This window comes from Otolemur garnettii, unplaced genomic scaffold, assembly GCF_000181295.1.
Source record: "Otolemur garnettii isolate 467f Iridium unplaced genomic scaffold, OtoGar3 scaffold00195, whole genome shotgun sequence".
NCBI lineage: Eukaryota > Metazoa > Chordata > Mammalia > Primates > Galagidae > Otolemur > Otolemur garnettii.
Window position 1 is genome coordinate 1,675,340 of NW_003852590.1, and position 16,297 is coordinate 1,691,636.

General features: G+C 34.8%; 1 protein-coding gene across 1 annotated transcript in view; it reads left to right on the top strand.

Annotated features, from left to right (window-relative positions):
* COL3A1 (collagen type III alpha 1 chain) overlaps positions 1-9,729 on the top strand; it is a 37,045-nt gene extending 27,316 nt beyond the window's left edge. The window contains exons 37-51 of the mRNA XM_003801030.3: positions 151-204; positions 471-524; positions 718-879; positions 999-1,106; positions 2,119-2,226; positions 3,013-3,066; positions 3,155-3,262; positions 3,734-3,787; positions 4,187-4,294; positions 4,591-4,644; positions 4,730-4,837; positions 5,689-5,983; positions 7,101-7,288; positions 7,608-7,850; positions 8,614-9,729. Coding sequence (XP_003801078.1) covers positions 151-204; positions 471-524; positions 718-879; positions 999-1,106; positions 2,119-2,226; positions 3,013-3,066; positions 3,155-3,262; positions 3,734-3,787; positions 4,187-4,294; positions 4,591-4,644; positions 4,730-4,837; positions 5,689-5,983; positions 7,101-7,288; positions 7,608-7,850; positions 8,614-8,760 — 1,845 coding nt within the window. The 3' untranslated portion in view covers positions 8,761-9,729. The remainder of the gene's footprint in view (positions 1-150; positions 205-470; positions 525-717; positions 880-998; positions 1,107-2,118; positions 2,227-3,012; positions 3,067-3,154; positions 3,263-3,733; positions 3,788-4,186; positions 4,295-4,590; positions 4,645-4,729; positions 4,838-5,688; positions 5,984-7,100; positions 7,289-7,607; positions 7,851-8,613) is intronic.
* Positions 9,730-16,297: the final 6,568 nt, after the last annotated feature.

Consider the following 16,297-nt stretch of genomic DNA (forward strand, 5'->3'; position numbering starts at 1 on the left):
AATCTTCATGGGAATATAGCCCAAGTTTGAATCTTAACTTCAGCAGTCTCAGTATGACCTCCTTCCGGTTATTTTGACCTTCTCCAAAATAGGTGCCATTCTTGACTTTGGTGCCATTCTTATAGTCTTTCTTTCTCCTATCTTATTTAGGGTCCTCCTGGTCCCCAAGGTGGCAAAGGTGAACGTGGCAGTCCTGGTGGTCCTGTAAGTATGGATGTGTTCTTAACTATTATTCCCAAAGCATGAATTGACATCAAGGTGGGCCAAACTGCTTTAAGGACACTGCAACCATAAAGAGAGTGTACAAATTATGGGTACTCATGTATGAGTAATGTGTAAATTCTAAGGGAAAGGCAAACCATCAATGACTTCAAGGTGGAATGTAGATCCTACCACATCTGACACTTTATATTTGTTTTTACAGTTCTTGCTCTACTTTTGAAATTTGAAAATATACTATCATTTCACAGGGTGCTGCTGGCTTCCCTGGTGCCCGTGGTCTTCCTGGTCCTCCAGGTAGTAATGTAAGTAGTTTGCAAAGTCTTTTCCATCATATATTAGCAAAAAAGCATCGTATTTCTCTAGGATGAGAAACATACACATTGCTAGTTATCTCTGAATTAAGTTCCATGTAAAATTATTTGAAAATAGGATTAAAAAGGGAAGAAAAATTCACTTTTTATTATAAATATTCAAATTTCAAATAATTTTTTATAGGGTAACCCAGGCCCTCCAGGCCCCAGTGGTTCTCCAGGCAAGGATGGACCCCCAGGTCCTGCAGGTAACAGTGGTGCTCCTGGCAGCCCTGGAATATCTGGACCAAAAGGTGATGCTGGCCCACCAGGAGAGAAGGGATCACCTGGTTCCCAGGGCCCTCCAGTGAGTGGTTGCCTTGTTTTATTGATTGACAATGATATTTCATTTTTCATCATAAATATAATAGAAGAAATCATAGTTCTATAAAAAATGAGCTAAATCTTCATTGTCTGTCACTTTAGGGAGCTCCAGGCCCACTTGGACTTGCAGGGATTACTGGAGCACGGGGTCTTGCAGGACCACCAGGCATGCCAGGTCCTAGGGGAAGCCCTGGCCCTCAGGGTCCCAAGGTGAGTATAGTTATATTTCACTAGATTTGTTTTCCTTTGATACTTTCAGAGATCACTTAACCATATCAAATATGAAAAGTTTTCCTTCCATAGGTTCAAATTATCCAAAAGATAACTTTTTAACTGTTTTCAGATTTTTGAAAGCATATAGTGTATTAAATGGCTCCAGAACATAAACAAAGGCACATCATAGACCAACCTTGAACATAAACATAAATTAGTATCACAAAAAGAATCTTGCCATCTCAAACAGCTCTGTTAGGAAACTTAGGAGCCTTTTAAGTTCGTTGACTGTCAGTCTTGCAGGGGGAAACAGTGTTAGCTTATGAGATCTATGAAAGCTTTTAATTGATGCCAGTTACACACCCATTCAAGTCATCATGCACTCCTGACATTCTTTCACTAGCATTACTATAACACCATAGTGCTTAGCATCTAAAATACTCATTCAGTAAGTAAGGAAATAAAATTTCATTTTCCTAAGGGCTCACATTATGACACTTTAAGCAGATCTTTCAGTAAAATGTTGAATAATTTTATCATACAATTAAAATTAACATGTAAGTATATTCACGTTATATGACATTTCCAGTCAGTGTATATTTTTTCTGGAAGGAACAAATGTTTGATAAAACCTAATTCTAATTGTCAACATAAACCTATAGTTTCATGATGCTGCATCATTATTTTTTTCTTATAATACCTACATCTATTTATACAACTTATGTTAGAATATACAGTATTCTAAATGAGATAATTCTGTAAATACTCAGCCCTTTGGTATCCAGAGTCATTGGTCAAGTTAAGCATGAAGAAACTTACTCTTCATTGTTCTTATTCTTCATGAACAAAAACTTTTTTTCGTGTGAAATTGTTTGTAGAAAAATTCGTTAAGAAAAAAATTGAAAAGAAATGAAATAATATTATTCCCTGAGAAAAAAGGATACCTAATAACATCCATATTAATTGATTTCTTAGTTAAATAAAAGGTCCTTTGTCCCTTTGTACACAGGGTGAAGGTGGCAAACCAGGAGCTAATGGTCTAAGTGGAGAACGTGGGCCCCCTGGACCCCAGGGTCTTCCTGGTCTGGCTGGTACAGCTGGTGAACCTGGAAGAGATGTAAGTAGTGGTTCTTAGGAAATATTCAACTAGCCAGGTAGAATTTGGTAATTTATTTAATGAAAAGTTAAATGGAGCCTTAATGTCTAAGAGTATAAATATGGCCACATAACCAAATTTCTCCTTTCTCTAACACATGCATGTAACAGATATTCTTCCTATTGTAACTTATAAGAGACTTAAAGACTCATGTTTATTAATATTTACCTGATTAATAATCAATCATGGGGAAAATATTATCTCTAGCTAAATTAGAAAACAAATGAATAGGGAGAGCCCCAATTTACTTCTTTCCCTGTGAAAATTTTGTTCAGTTATTTGTGATTAGTCTTTATTTCTTAAACTTTTAAAAATAATGATTGTGTACACTTACATGGTACAATGTAGTGTTTTCATATATGCATGTATTGTGTGCATTACATATATAGCTAAATCAAGCTAATTAAACTATGGATTTCCATTAGATCCTAAGATTTCCATTAGATCCTAAGATCACTATTTCTCAAACTTTTATTTATTAGGTCCCTTGTAAAGACCTTTTTTAGATCTTTTCCCCTAACCCCCTGCCTCCCACCCTGAAATTTTAGTACCACAGAGAAACTAAACACCTGTTTAGCTATTGTGACTCTTTGAAGGGTTATATTCCACTGTAATATGTAAGATTTCTCAACCCAAAGAAGAGATTTTCACCTCCTTGAGCATTATACTGCCCTGTTGAGAATGCATGAGTTAGATGGTGCTTGTATGGGTTTAAAAACTTCCTCTTATTCCTCATATTTCAATTAGGGAAATCCTGGATCTGATGGTCAGCCTGGCCGAGATGGTGCTCCTGGTGGAAAGGTACAGCCAACACAATTACAATAGGCTTAAATAGGAATTAAAACAAGTGATCAACATATTTATTTTGGACCTGTGAATCTGTTCACAGGGTGATCGTGGTGAAAGTGGTTCTCCTGGTGCCCCTGGAGCTCCTGGTCATCCAGGCCCACCTGGTCCTGTTGGTCCAGCTGGAAAGGGTGGTGACAGAGGAGAAACTGTGAGTTCTAATCAGCACCATCTTTCTACTTGTCTTTTCCTTTGATAGAGAGATTGTGGGTATAAGATAGGATGTCAGATCTGCCAACCAAAATATCTGCTATAGTTGGTTTTACAGTTTTTATGCAAGTGGTCTCTTACACAAATGTGCTAATAAAGATATAACAGAAGTTTCCGGAAATAGTTAATGAAGAATGGATTGCTTAAATCCAAAATAATTTAATCAGATCAGCTATCTACTTGTTGGGAAAATACAAGGTCCAATTAACAGGGCTCTTGCTCAGCTTTCCTGTTTAGACCTTGTAAAGATGTAAATGAGGAAAGAACTTTGGAGGGAAAAACAATATTAACTTCTAATAGTATGTAACTATTATTCTGTCTGAATGAAATTATTGATTTTTGAAGACAACATTGTGCCAATAAATAAAAATAATTCCTTGTGTGTTTGCTAATTTCTTTATTTTCATCTTAGGGACCTGCTGGCCCCTCTGGTCCTCCAGGACCTGGTGGTGCCCGAGGTGCTCCCGTAAGTTTCATTTTGTTATGTTTCTGTTTTGTTTTGTTTGTTATTTAACTCATTCTTCAGTGTAGGAAATAGTCTATTTTCTGGGATGTTCAGGAAAAACAGATAACAAGATATAATATCAAAGTATGCAAATAGACTCTTCTTTGAGGATATAAAAAGCAATTAAGGATCTAGAACTTCCTCAGGGCCAAGAAAATAGACATCAATTATTCAGATTACATGAAGTTAGTCCAAAATTAAAACAATGATCAAGCAATCTTTATTATTCTGTATCTAAAGTATCCCTTGATGTGAAATTTTAGCTAATAGAATGCCATAAAATATATTTGTTATAAGTTCTATTTTGTTTTCCCAATATGCATGTGTGCATATGACTTAATTTGAAATGTGTTTCTAAAGGGTCCACAAGGCCCACGTGGTGACAAAGGTGAAGCTGGCGAACGTGGTCCTGGTGGTATGAAAGGACATCGAGGATTCCCCGGTAATCCAGGTCCCCCAGGCTCCCCAGTAAGTGCATTCTTTTTTTTTTTTAGAAAATCTCTCACAGCACATTTTGACTGATGAGCCAGGCAAATTGTGGAGACTAATAATAAAACAAATTCCACCTCTAAAAGTATATGCTAAAGAAATGAGAAATAGACCAGAGGGCTAATTTGAAATAACAAATGACATGAAACAATCTAGAGATTAAAGGAGAAAACCATATTTCATCATAATCCCCACGTGTCATGATCTGATCCTGCATGTAGAGTTTCCTAAACCTTTTTAAGTTTCACTCATATTTATCCTTCCTTTCCTTCCAGGGTCCTTCTGGTCACCAGGGTGCAGTTGGCAGTCCAGGACCTGCAGGACCCCGAGTAAGTATATTAAAAGGTTGACATGTTCAAAATGCTTGCCCTTCAGAAAGATATTCCAGCTTTGTAATACCATGATAATTTTTAGGGACCTGTTGGGCCCAACGGACCCCCTGGCAAAGATGGAACAAGTGGACACCCAGGTCCCATTGGACCACCAGGGCCTCGAGGTAACAGAGGTGAAAGAGGATCTGAGGTAAGACCATATATATGTGGTTCATGGGCTGTATTTATATATGTATGCATATATGTATTTGATTTGCCATAATCAACTCTCCAGAAACACTGAATAGGATTTTTAAACTAAGAGTAAGTTAAATACAATGCAACCCCTTAATTTAGAAAGTGAACAATGACTTTAAGACATTCTCCATCACATTAAGATTTTTTTTCCATTATCCTACAACAAGGAAATAAAATATTTCCTATAAACTGATCAGTAACTATCATTTTAGAATACTGGCATCTGCCCAATTAAGCAGATAAGTCATGCCGGCATTAATATCGCACTAGAAATCTCACAATAATGATAATCATAATGATTTCCACTTACGTAGTGCATTGTCCTTCTCAAACACCTTCCAAGATTCCTATTTTTGCTACTGATACTATCATTCTTAATGCCTTTCTATCCCATGCTTTTGGATAGGATAGAATGGAATCAAAACTACTGCCACAAATTACATGTGTGACAGTTGAAACACAAGTACTCAGATAAAAGACACAAAGTTAATGCCTACTTTCCATTGTGGTTCATGGGCTGTTTGCTTACATCATTTGTATAGAAGGAGGAGTGACAGAGTAAATTTGTATTCTACCACTACCAGTTCTTATATAGTGGAACAATATAATTGTGGGTAATGAATTTTAACCTTTACAAACTGATTACCAAGTGTTCACACAAGCACCCAAACAAACCTTTATTAAAATAATTACGATGACACAATATATGAATTGGTTGAAGGCATTTACCTGGACGGGCAATGCATTCATTCAGTGGAGACCAAACTAGCACTCTTCAGTAATGTATATTTTATCCATCCCTAGGGCTCTCCAGGCCACCCAGGACAACCGGGTCCTCCTGGACCACCTGGTGCCCCTGGTCCTTGCTGTGGTGGTGGGGCTGCTGCCATGGGTCCAATTGGAGGTGAAAAAGCTGGTGGCTTTTCTCCATATTATGGAGATGAACCAATGGATTTGAAAATCAACACCGAAGAGATTATGACTTCACTCAAATCTGTTAATGGACAAATAGAAAGCCTCATTAGTCCTGATGGTTCTCGTAAAAACCCTGCTCGGAACTGTAGAGATCTAAAATTCTGCCATCCTGAACTCAAGAGTGGTATGTTTTGGAGTCTTTCACATTTATGGCATCCAGGTTACCTAGCTGCTTAGAGTAGAATATGAGAAAAAGAAAACTTTTGATGTGAATGGAAAATATTTTATAGCTGAAATAGTACTTAAAGCAGTTAATCAGATAGAAACTGCTTAATATCAAAAGTAAACTTTACAGATATACTTAAAATGTAACAAATAATTTCAAAATGTAGGAAAATTGAAAAACATTCTGTAGAATTTTTATTACAAATCATAGTAAGCATGTTTACCAATGTTATTACAGAGTTATCTGAGTGCTAAAGAGACATAGAAAATTTTGGTCTCAGATATACTTAATGTATATTAAATATATACATTAATATAAATTTAATGTATATTAAATATACATAACTTGACCAGACACTTGCAATTTGATTGTACTAGATTTATTTATTGCAATTTAATTTGTTGTAATAAATTTAATCAGATTTTTCAGGTTAAGAAACATGAAAAATTGCAAACTATTGCACAAAATTGAAAAGAATATTAAATAAGATTTTGCGTATATTGGGTTAATTCTTCCTGAAAAGTTAAATTATCTTGAGCTTTCAAATATCTTGACATGGGATATTTCTTTTGCTAAGGAATTATTTTGAGAAATTACTCAAAATAGAAGACAAGCATCACTCATGGTGATTTATTTAGGCTAAATTTATTGGCCTAAATCTGGATTAGATAATCAACTTAAATTGCAATAAGCAATATTACAATAAATAATTAGTCATCTTTTTATTATATACTCATGAAAATTACAAAAATTTAAAAATAGGACAGAGATATTTTAGCAAATATAACACCCATCATTGATTTTGGCTTAGTACCTCATCATTATTCAAATCAGGATGTTATACTTTATTTCAGTACTCTCTGTAGTTATAGCTAAATGAGTGATATTTACTTCAGCAGTTTAAATCTTAACAGTTTCTCTACCATGATATACATAAATTAACAGCACATAAAATACAAATATATTAGCAAACCACATTATGAATAACTTGCTATATAAAAAAAACATTCTGATCCAAATGTTATTACAAGAGTTTACATCCAATTCCCATTGTCTGTTTTTTGTGACTATCCAGGAGAATATTGGGTTGATCCTAACCAAGGTTGTAAGCTGGATGCTATTAAGGTATTCTGTAATATGGACACGGGGGAAACATGTCTTAATGCCAGCCCTTCAACCGTTGCGCGTAAGAACTGGTGGACCAGTTCTGGTGCTGAGAAGAAACACATTTGGTTTGGAGAGTCCATGAATGGTGGTTTTCAGGTAAGAAAGAATATAACTTTCTAAAAATGTCATCCCAACTATGGATCGTGTATATTTACGTGGCTAGACTTTCACAACTCTCCTTTCAATAAGCGCTAAGCAAGATTGAATTGTTCTTCGTATGCGGACATCTTCCTTTCACTTTGTAATGCCCTTTTTACTCTGGCAGGCAATAAAAATATATTTATACATAAAATAGTCAGACAGAAAACATATAAGCAGCCTGTATTATAATGCCCAAGCTAATTCTACATGAGTTCCTTAGAAGAAGCTGCAACTAACATTTTGATGAATGAATTTTATTTGTTCCCTATTATAGTTCAGCTATGGCAATCCTGACCTTCCTGAAGATGTCCTTGATGTACAGCTGGCATTCCTCCGACTTCTCTCCAGTCGGGCCTCTCAGAACATCACATACCACTGCAAGAACAGCATTGCATACATGGATCAGGCCAGTGGCAATGTAAAGAAAGCCCTGAAGCTGATGGGGTCAAATGAAGGCGAATTCAAAGCTGAAGGAAATAGCAAATTCACTTACACAGTTCTGGAGGATGGTTGCACTGTAAGGAAAAACATTTTTATACATCTAAATCATAATATACTCAGCATTTCTACTTTAATCATGCTAACTATTTCAAAAAGAAGAAATAACAAATGATAGGATGAACCAAAGGTGGCATTTAGTGTGAGTTATATATATTACACCTATTGATTTATTTCCGGGAATGTCAAATACCAAAAAAATGACTAGATAGATGTTAGCCTCCAGATGAAAATGGGGTGACACGAAAGCAATGGAATATGAACAATATAAACTCTACTAGATAACCAAGTGGTTAGTATAAGGTTTGCATATTTGTTATATGACTCATTCTAACATCTCTGCTTTCTTTATTTTAAAGGTTAACTACAAATACATTCTTTTTTGAACAATAAAGTCAATATATTGATTTTTATGAACAAAGAGAGAACTTCTAATATTAGCAAATTCCATTATGAGTGACTTATCCACTTTTTAGCAAACTGATTAAATACTTATTAGGGAGGACCAGAGCCAGGACTCTTGAGGACCATCTGGGCTCTTGTGATCTCTTTTTTAGGTTTATTCTGAAACCCTACAAGGCTTTTTATTAAGGATATTGTGTATCAACTAAAAAGATTACAGTTTTGAAGTAGAGCAGATCTCATAAATATGGAAAATAACATGGTACACTAGACATTCCATGAAAGCAAAAAGGAAATTTAAGTCATCAAAGAAATTATCTTAGTAATTATAATATCATGATCACTTACTTTTTTCCCTCTTTTTTTTTTTTCCTTTTCAGAAACACACTGGGGAATGGAGCAAAACAGTCTTTGAATATCGAACACGCAAGGCTGTGAGACTACCTATTATAGATATTGCACCCTATGACATTGGTGGTCCTAATCAAGAATTTGGTGTGGACGTTGGCCCTGTTTGCTTTTTATAAATCAAACTCTATCTGAAATCCCAGCAAAAATTTTCATTCCATATGTGTTCCTTTTGCTCTAATCTTGTCAACCAGTACAAGTGACCAACTAAATTCCAGTTATTTATTTCCAAAAAATTTGGAAAAGGAAGAATTTGACCAAAAAAGGATACTGTTTTTTTTTTTTTTTTTTGCTATTCCATCAAATACAGTTCAAATGCTTTTGTTTTATTTTTTTACCAATTCCAATTTCAAAATGTCTCAATGGTGCTATAATAAATAAACTTCAACACTCTTCCAATAACACTGTGTTACATTCTTTGAATCCTAGCCCATGTGCAGAGCTATGACTATGCTCACCAGTAAAAGAACACTTTTCTGAAATAGCTAAACATGAAATTAGAAAAGACCTCTCTATCTCAACTACCTCAACTGGTCAGAAGCAGATGAATTCTGAGTCCCAGAAGACCAAAAAAATTGCATAGGTAAAATTTATGAATTTCATGGAATAATTTTCTAGGATATTGACTAAAAAAAGTAGATTTTAGTAAAAGAATTTAAAGAAGTAATTTCAATGCCATAATTATTTTAATCTTGGATATCAATGACTTATAAAGGTGCTTCTCTCTTTTTTTTTTTTTTTTTTTTTTTTTTTGCTGGTCAAGATTACTAATATTTGGGAAGGATTTAAAGACACATGTTATGGTGCTAATGTACTTTCACTTTTAAAGTTCTAGATCAGAATTGTTGACTTTCATTCAAAACATAAATGCACAGCATCTATACGTGTCTCCTGTCAGAAAGATTAATTGGCAGGCCTCAGGGGACGCTCTCCCTACATCCTGCAAAAGTCAACAACAACAACAAAATTATGGGGCTGCTTTTGTCACAATAACACAGAGAATGTGTTGAAATTTAACTTTGTAAGCTTGTATGTGGTTGTTGATCTTTTTTCCTTAGAGACACCCATAATAAAATATCATATTAAAACATTTCTGGTTTTTGTCACTTTTCATAGATTTCACAAATGCACGTCTATACTCAGAAACTCTAGTATTCTCTTGAAAAGTTATATCGAATTCTAACTCCCTAAATTAACAATACATTGACTTTTGAGAAAATGCTAAAAGTACAGAAAAATGCTTTGTGGATAATCCAGAAGAATTTTAGATCACGGTTAGTGGAACCTCTGGGGCATATTTCAACACGTTCATATTTCTGAGGGGATTCTGTTTGAAATGGTCAACCCCTGGAAATGGTAACACAGCAAATCAGGGCATCCCCAATATGGAAGTCATCAGGAAGGAACATGTTGATAATTTATCAGAAAGTCAGATGGGTCTGGTAAAACACATCAACATCAAGAATAATTGACAGTACCCCATGATCTTACTTATCCTTTGTGGACTCTAAAAAAGGCGAACTCACAAAAGTTGAGTTGAATGGTGGTTACCACGGGTTGCGGGGTGGGGTGAAAATTGAAAAGTGTTAGACAAAGGATACAAAACTTCAGTCATATAGCAGGAATAAATTCAAAGAATAAATACAACCTGGTGACTATAATCCATAACAATGTATTATATTCTCCAAAATCAAAAAGAGGATTTTACATCTTGACATCACAGAAAATGATGCATGAGTATACATATATACACACACACATACTAACAACACAAACACACCCGGGTCGCTATGAAAGTTTTGAGACAGACTGTATTGTGGACTATTATTTCACTTCCATGAAACACAGTCAACAGCGTCCTTTCTGATTCACCCAGGCAAGTTTCAACTTGCTCGGCTTCTCAGTGTTGCTGGGAGGGCTTGATTTGTTTCCATTCACACAGATTTCATGTTTCTTGGATTTTGTGTATCTCAACATTTTCATAATGACACAGAGAGAGAGACAGGAGAGAGAGAGAGAAAAGGTCAATCGTGTGAATTAACAAATTATATTACTAGAGTTTTATTTCAAATAAAGAGAAGCATACAAAACACAAAGTTTTACCTCTTGTTTTTTTAACTTAATATATCACAGAAAGTAGTCCATAGCTTATTTGTTTATTTATTTGCTACCAAGCATCTAAAGTTCTATCTTACCACAAGGAATGTGAAATCACATCAGTCTTAGTTGAGTTTAGAAGCTCCAGGGGCAACTCACTTTCCAGCCTTTCTTGAGTTGGGGTTCAGGCATGTGATTATGTGACATAAGCCTGGCAAAGCAGAGACACGCACCTGAAAATTCCAATCTGGAGATCACTGTATTCCATTCGTATTACTGCTATAGCAAATTCCTAGAAACTTAGTGACTTCAAATGACGAAGAATTTGTTGCCTTACATTTCTGAAGGTCAAAACTTTAAATTGAGTCTCACTTAGTTAAAAATCAAACTGTTAATCAAGACTGTTCCTTCCTAGAGACACTAGAGAGAAACCATGTTCTTTCCTTTTTCCAGCTTCTAGAAGCTTCCCAGCTTCCTTGGTTCATGAGCCACTTACATCTTTATAGCCAGCAATGGTTGCTTTAGTGTTTCTCATATTGCATGATTCTGACATTGGTCCTCAACCCTCCTTGCTCCCTTATAAGGAAACTTATGGTTACAATAGGCTGCGAATAATAATCCAAAATAATCTCCCCATTTCAAGGTCAGTCCATAAACCACCTTAATTCCATCATCAACTTTAAATTACTCCACTTTAACATGTAACATAACATGCTTACAGGCTCCAGGTATTAGAATATGAACATATTTGAGGGGGCATTATTCTAACCCCCATAGCTGTGATGCAAAGAAAAAGAATTCAGAAATTATTTTGGTGGTACTACAGCTGGGTTGGTGCAGCAATAGACAGATTTCAGGAAAAGTATGGCTATTAGTGTCATAAGTAGCATACAGTATCCAGTTTACATTGGCTTCACCAGGTGGCTTTTGGGATATGCTTTTAGACATGGCTCTGAATGTCAGCATTCACTTCATTTCTGTTCATTTTATGAAACTGGATTCTATGGCTTTCTCTGAATCCCTTGAACTTTAGATAAATTATATTTCTACTAAAGTCAGCCAAAGTTGGTTTAGATTGTTTGCAACTATGAAACCTGATTAGGTCAGCAATTTGGAATAGCAAGGCTGGCAGATGGCAAAAATGTAGGAAAATGGAAATACTGTGGGATCAAATGTTTGTACTCAGGGATGAAAGTAGGAAAACTCAGTTTGTATCCAGGAATGAGAATTATGGAAAGAGAATTGATCATCTATGATCAAATGGAGTGATTTGCATGTTTTTGAAGTCAAGGCGTAAGAAGATAGTAACCTCTACTATGAAACAAAACATTTGAACTTCATGAGAACTTGCAGGACTGCATGTGAAAGTGGCTGGTTATGCACAGAAAGAGAATAACGAGTTAAAAATCCCTAACTTCTTGGCACAAAGGACAGAAAGAAATCTATGCCCTTTCTTGGTGCTAAAATAAATCTCTTTCTAAAATAACTTAAAACTTAGCCCTTTGCCAAAAGTTTCAGATAACCAAAAACCAAATATGAATCTTAATTTTACAGATCATCAAACTTCAACATAAATGTAAATGGGTTTTTCAGTTTTTCATAATCTAGATGATTAATATATGATCGGGAAACAGTAGGACCCTGGCAATTTGAATGGGGTTTATAAAAGAAATTTTTTAAACCTTCTGATTTCACATTACGTTTCTCTAGCCATCTAAAACAGGACCCCAATTTCTTGCCTAGAAACATTTGCACGCTTCTTAAAATACAAGCTGTCTACAAAAAAGGATAATTCTCCTGAGACCTACTTATTACCACTGCTTCTTGTCTCCAGATAAAATATTGTCTCTACAGTCCATCCCAGAATGTCTCGAGGGTAGCAATTAAACGATCAATTTCAGGAGGAAGCTTACACATAAAATGAATGGAGGGATCTAACTAATTTGTATTGTCTAAAATCTGTACAATGTATATTGGAATACAGAAGGAGAATGAATTTATCAATATTAAATGTAACAGAAAGTTCTAGGAATTTGATAATAATTAACATGTTTGGTTAGTCTGAACCATCCTTAAAGGTTGCCCAAATCAAATGAATTTGAGATATCACCCACTTTTTGGCAAGTGGAGAATGTAATTCAAAATCTTAAAAAGATAGAAATGTTGGAATATTTTTGTCCTTTGTGACACAATTGCTCATCTTCTGACTACATTCTCATGGTGAACCACTAAGTTCTTAGAAACACATGGTGAGATGAAGGCCAGCATCCTCAAAACCTCCTTGTAAGTGTTGCCTGAAGTCTGGAGATGAAAGTAGAAAAAACTTAGCTTAAATCAAGTTCTTGATTTAAATGAAGATGACAGGATCCCAATTAGCAGAGAACAAAGGGTAGCTCCTCACTACCAGTAACAGAGAGAATGATAACTGTGAGACAACAGGACTAGCATAGTAAACATTTTGAAAACAAATGTGTAACTCAGAGGTATCTTTGGGGGTGGCAAATGATAGTGAACCTCCTTGATAGGTCCAATTAGTTGGGCTGCCTCTTTGGGAAAGTCATACTTGGGATTTTTATCAAAAATCATGGCAGAAAAATCCAATTCAGGTAAAAGAGACCTTAGATAGGCAAACACACAGGTCTTAAGACTTGTACCCAATTCCCAGGCTATGAGATAGTTCATAGGCTGAGCAGTATCCTTCAATGAAGCAGAAGTTCAGAGTTTTGGGAGAAGTCTCCTATAATAGTGTCACAACTAATAAACAATTAACGAGGGCCTAACATTGCTCTGGTCACTTTAAATTTAGTAATTAATGCATTACTCACTTCAGTCCTATGAGGTACTATTATCTATATTTTAAAAAAAGAAGAAGAAGAAAAAAGAAATGTAAGAGATAAGATAAATTGCCCCAGGTCTCTTAACCAGTAAGAAGGAGAGCTTAGATTTTAACCCAAATTATTTAGTTTTAGATCTAATACTCTAAGCCATGACATTAAACTGCCTAAAATATTTACTCTGTACTGTTACTAAACCTAAGTTACTATTTTAGTATTACACTGGGGAAAGGAAAACCATGTCTTTGGAGAAATTATCAAAGAGTAGTTATAAATTCTCACCAATTTCAAGAGATTCACAATGCTACTCTAAACTGGAGCAGGTATTTTTTACTCACTTTAGGATGATCAATACTAATTTGGGTATTAACATATGCACCATCGTTCATGTAAATATGCATTTATTTAGTAAGTCTAATTAGTCCTAAGATGTTTACCAAGGTGCAACAAACATCTTAAGATCTATCATAAGTGAATTTCATCCCATTTCTAGGCCATTAGTTCTCTATCTCTGTTATCTTCCTCTACCCAGTCATTAGAGTACCATTGGTCTCACTAATACCTACCTTTCTTTGAAAATCTCATCCATTTGTATATCTGTAGTCATCAATGAGCTAAAGAGAAAACACACTTTTGCATATGATTTTGTGGAACTAAAGACCATATTTTCAAATGGCCCAGTTGAGAGTTCCAATGATGTTTTCAAATATCTTTAAGAAATCACCTAGTAGACTGGAAGTCAATGGAGAGGTCCAAGCTAGAGAAATAAATTTAGGAATTATAGCATATATATAGTCTTACTTTCATGAACAGAGATGAGATAATTAATAATTGACTATGGAAAGAAAGAAGAAAATATAGGGCTGAGCCCTGCTATTCTTTAATATTTATAAATTGGAAAAATGAGGATTAATCAAAAAAGGAGATAGAGAAGGAAAGCAGAAAAGTGTAATGACCAATATTCCAAATGAAAAAATAATTATTTAAATTTTGGAATTATGGCATATAAATATCATAACATGTTTAGTGTCAATGTATTCATAGGTCATTATTTTTTGTTTTTTTAAAAATTCAGATCAAGTGAGATTATTTTAGTTTTCCTATGGCTATAAATGCCAGTTGATGTAATGTAATCCTTTAATTTAATTCATAGTTATCTCTTTATTATCTCTTCCAGGATGGAAGATTGAAAACAGCTCTCTTCACCTTCAAACTGACATTTTAACAAAAATTATTTCATTCCTTTGTTTGTAAATAAAATGTGTTCTGTGAGGATTAAGAGTGAAATTTAAACAATTATTATAACATATTTCAAAAATTCAGAAAAGTAAGAAGAAGAAAATTGATTGTCCCAGACCAGTGGACATGGCCTTAAAATCTTCTATACGTATTCTAAAATAGTTGTGGAAATACTATATATGCAGTAATGTATGGTTCTTATTTCATTTAACATGATATGATTTTATCTCCAAAAATATACGTATTTTTAAATTTTGATCAAATCACAAAGAGAAAACTATATAGAAAACTCTTTTTAAAAACTAATGGCTGCAAAGTTAGCAATCACATCAAAGGAATCTTTTCCTTATCTAGTTTATATTAAAATCCTATTTGTCTCAGTTTTGTCTTAGAGGAATGCAACTGTTTTAAAAGTGAGTCAGAAACTGTGGAAAATATTTTTCTTTCAGACATAATTCTTCACTGAGTCACAGCTAACTAAGATAGCTTGATACTTTACTGGTGAAAACATTCTATGTGATAGGGCATACGTGAAAGCTCCCTCAAATCTTCATGTTTTGCAACCTTCAATATCAAAACTTTTCTGAAATTATATAAAGAATCCCTTGTTGAGTCAATGCCATAAAAGATACTATCATCCACAGCTAATATGTTTTTATTGAGCAACTTCTTCTCTGACATTTTTGCCCCTCTTTTTTCTTCCCATCTATTCAAATCTTCTTCAAAGACATATTTCCCTTTAAAATTGCCAAGTGCTTACACTAAAATGTATGGAATTATTTGGCATCTTTTGACCATAATTGATATAATGCCAATTAACAGAAATCAAACTGGCATTTGTGGTGCAATACAATTTATAAATGGGAATTATGATATCTCATTCCAGTTAGTGATAAGATGAAAGCAATAACATGTTTGTTGTAATCTTAAAAATGAAATCCTCCCTAATTAAATAGGTAAAAGAATAAAAACTAGATTTAAGTTATCTCTTTGGTTGAATTCCCTGGAAACACACTCGAAGGTAGCACATTGTACATAGAAAATTTACCAGAGTGTCATCTTTGGAGATATATCTATACAGAAGTGAGATAGATAGGTTTGGACAGAAGGTAAAGCTGGCCTCCATGCAATTGATACTGAGGTTTCAGGGGATTCTGCAAGAAACTCTGGACCTGAGATGAACCTTTAGAGTTGTTATAATTCACAATAAAGAGGATGGATCCTGGCATCCCTGAATCAGACAGTCATTGACTATGGGCTAGAATCTAGGAGGGGTGGAGCCTAAGTGCTTCAGTAAGGCAGTCTTAGTGGCTGAGACCAATTCTCAATGAGAGGCAATGCTCTGAAACCTTAGTAACAAACATTCTCAGTGGGTGGCTCTGGGAGAGGGTATATGTGTAGAGCATCAAATTATCTCCTATAAGCTCCTACTTTATACTCAGTACTCCGCTAAATGCTAAAGGGAAATATGCAGTCAGTTCTTCCT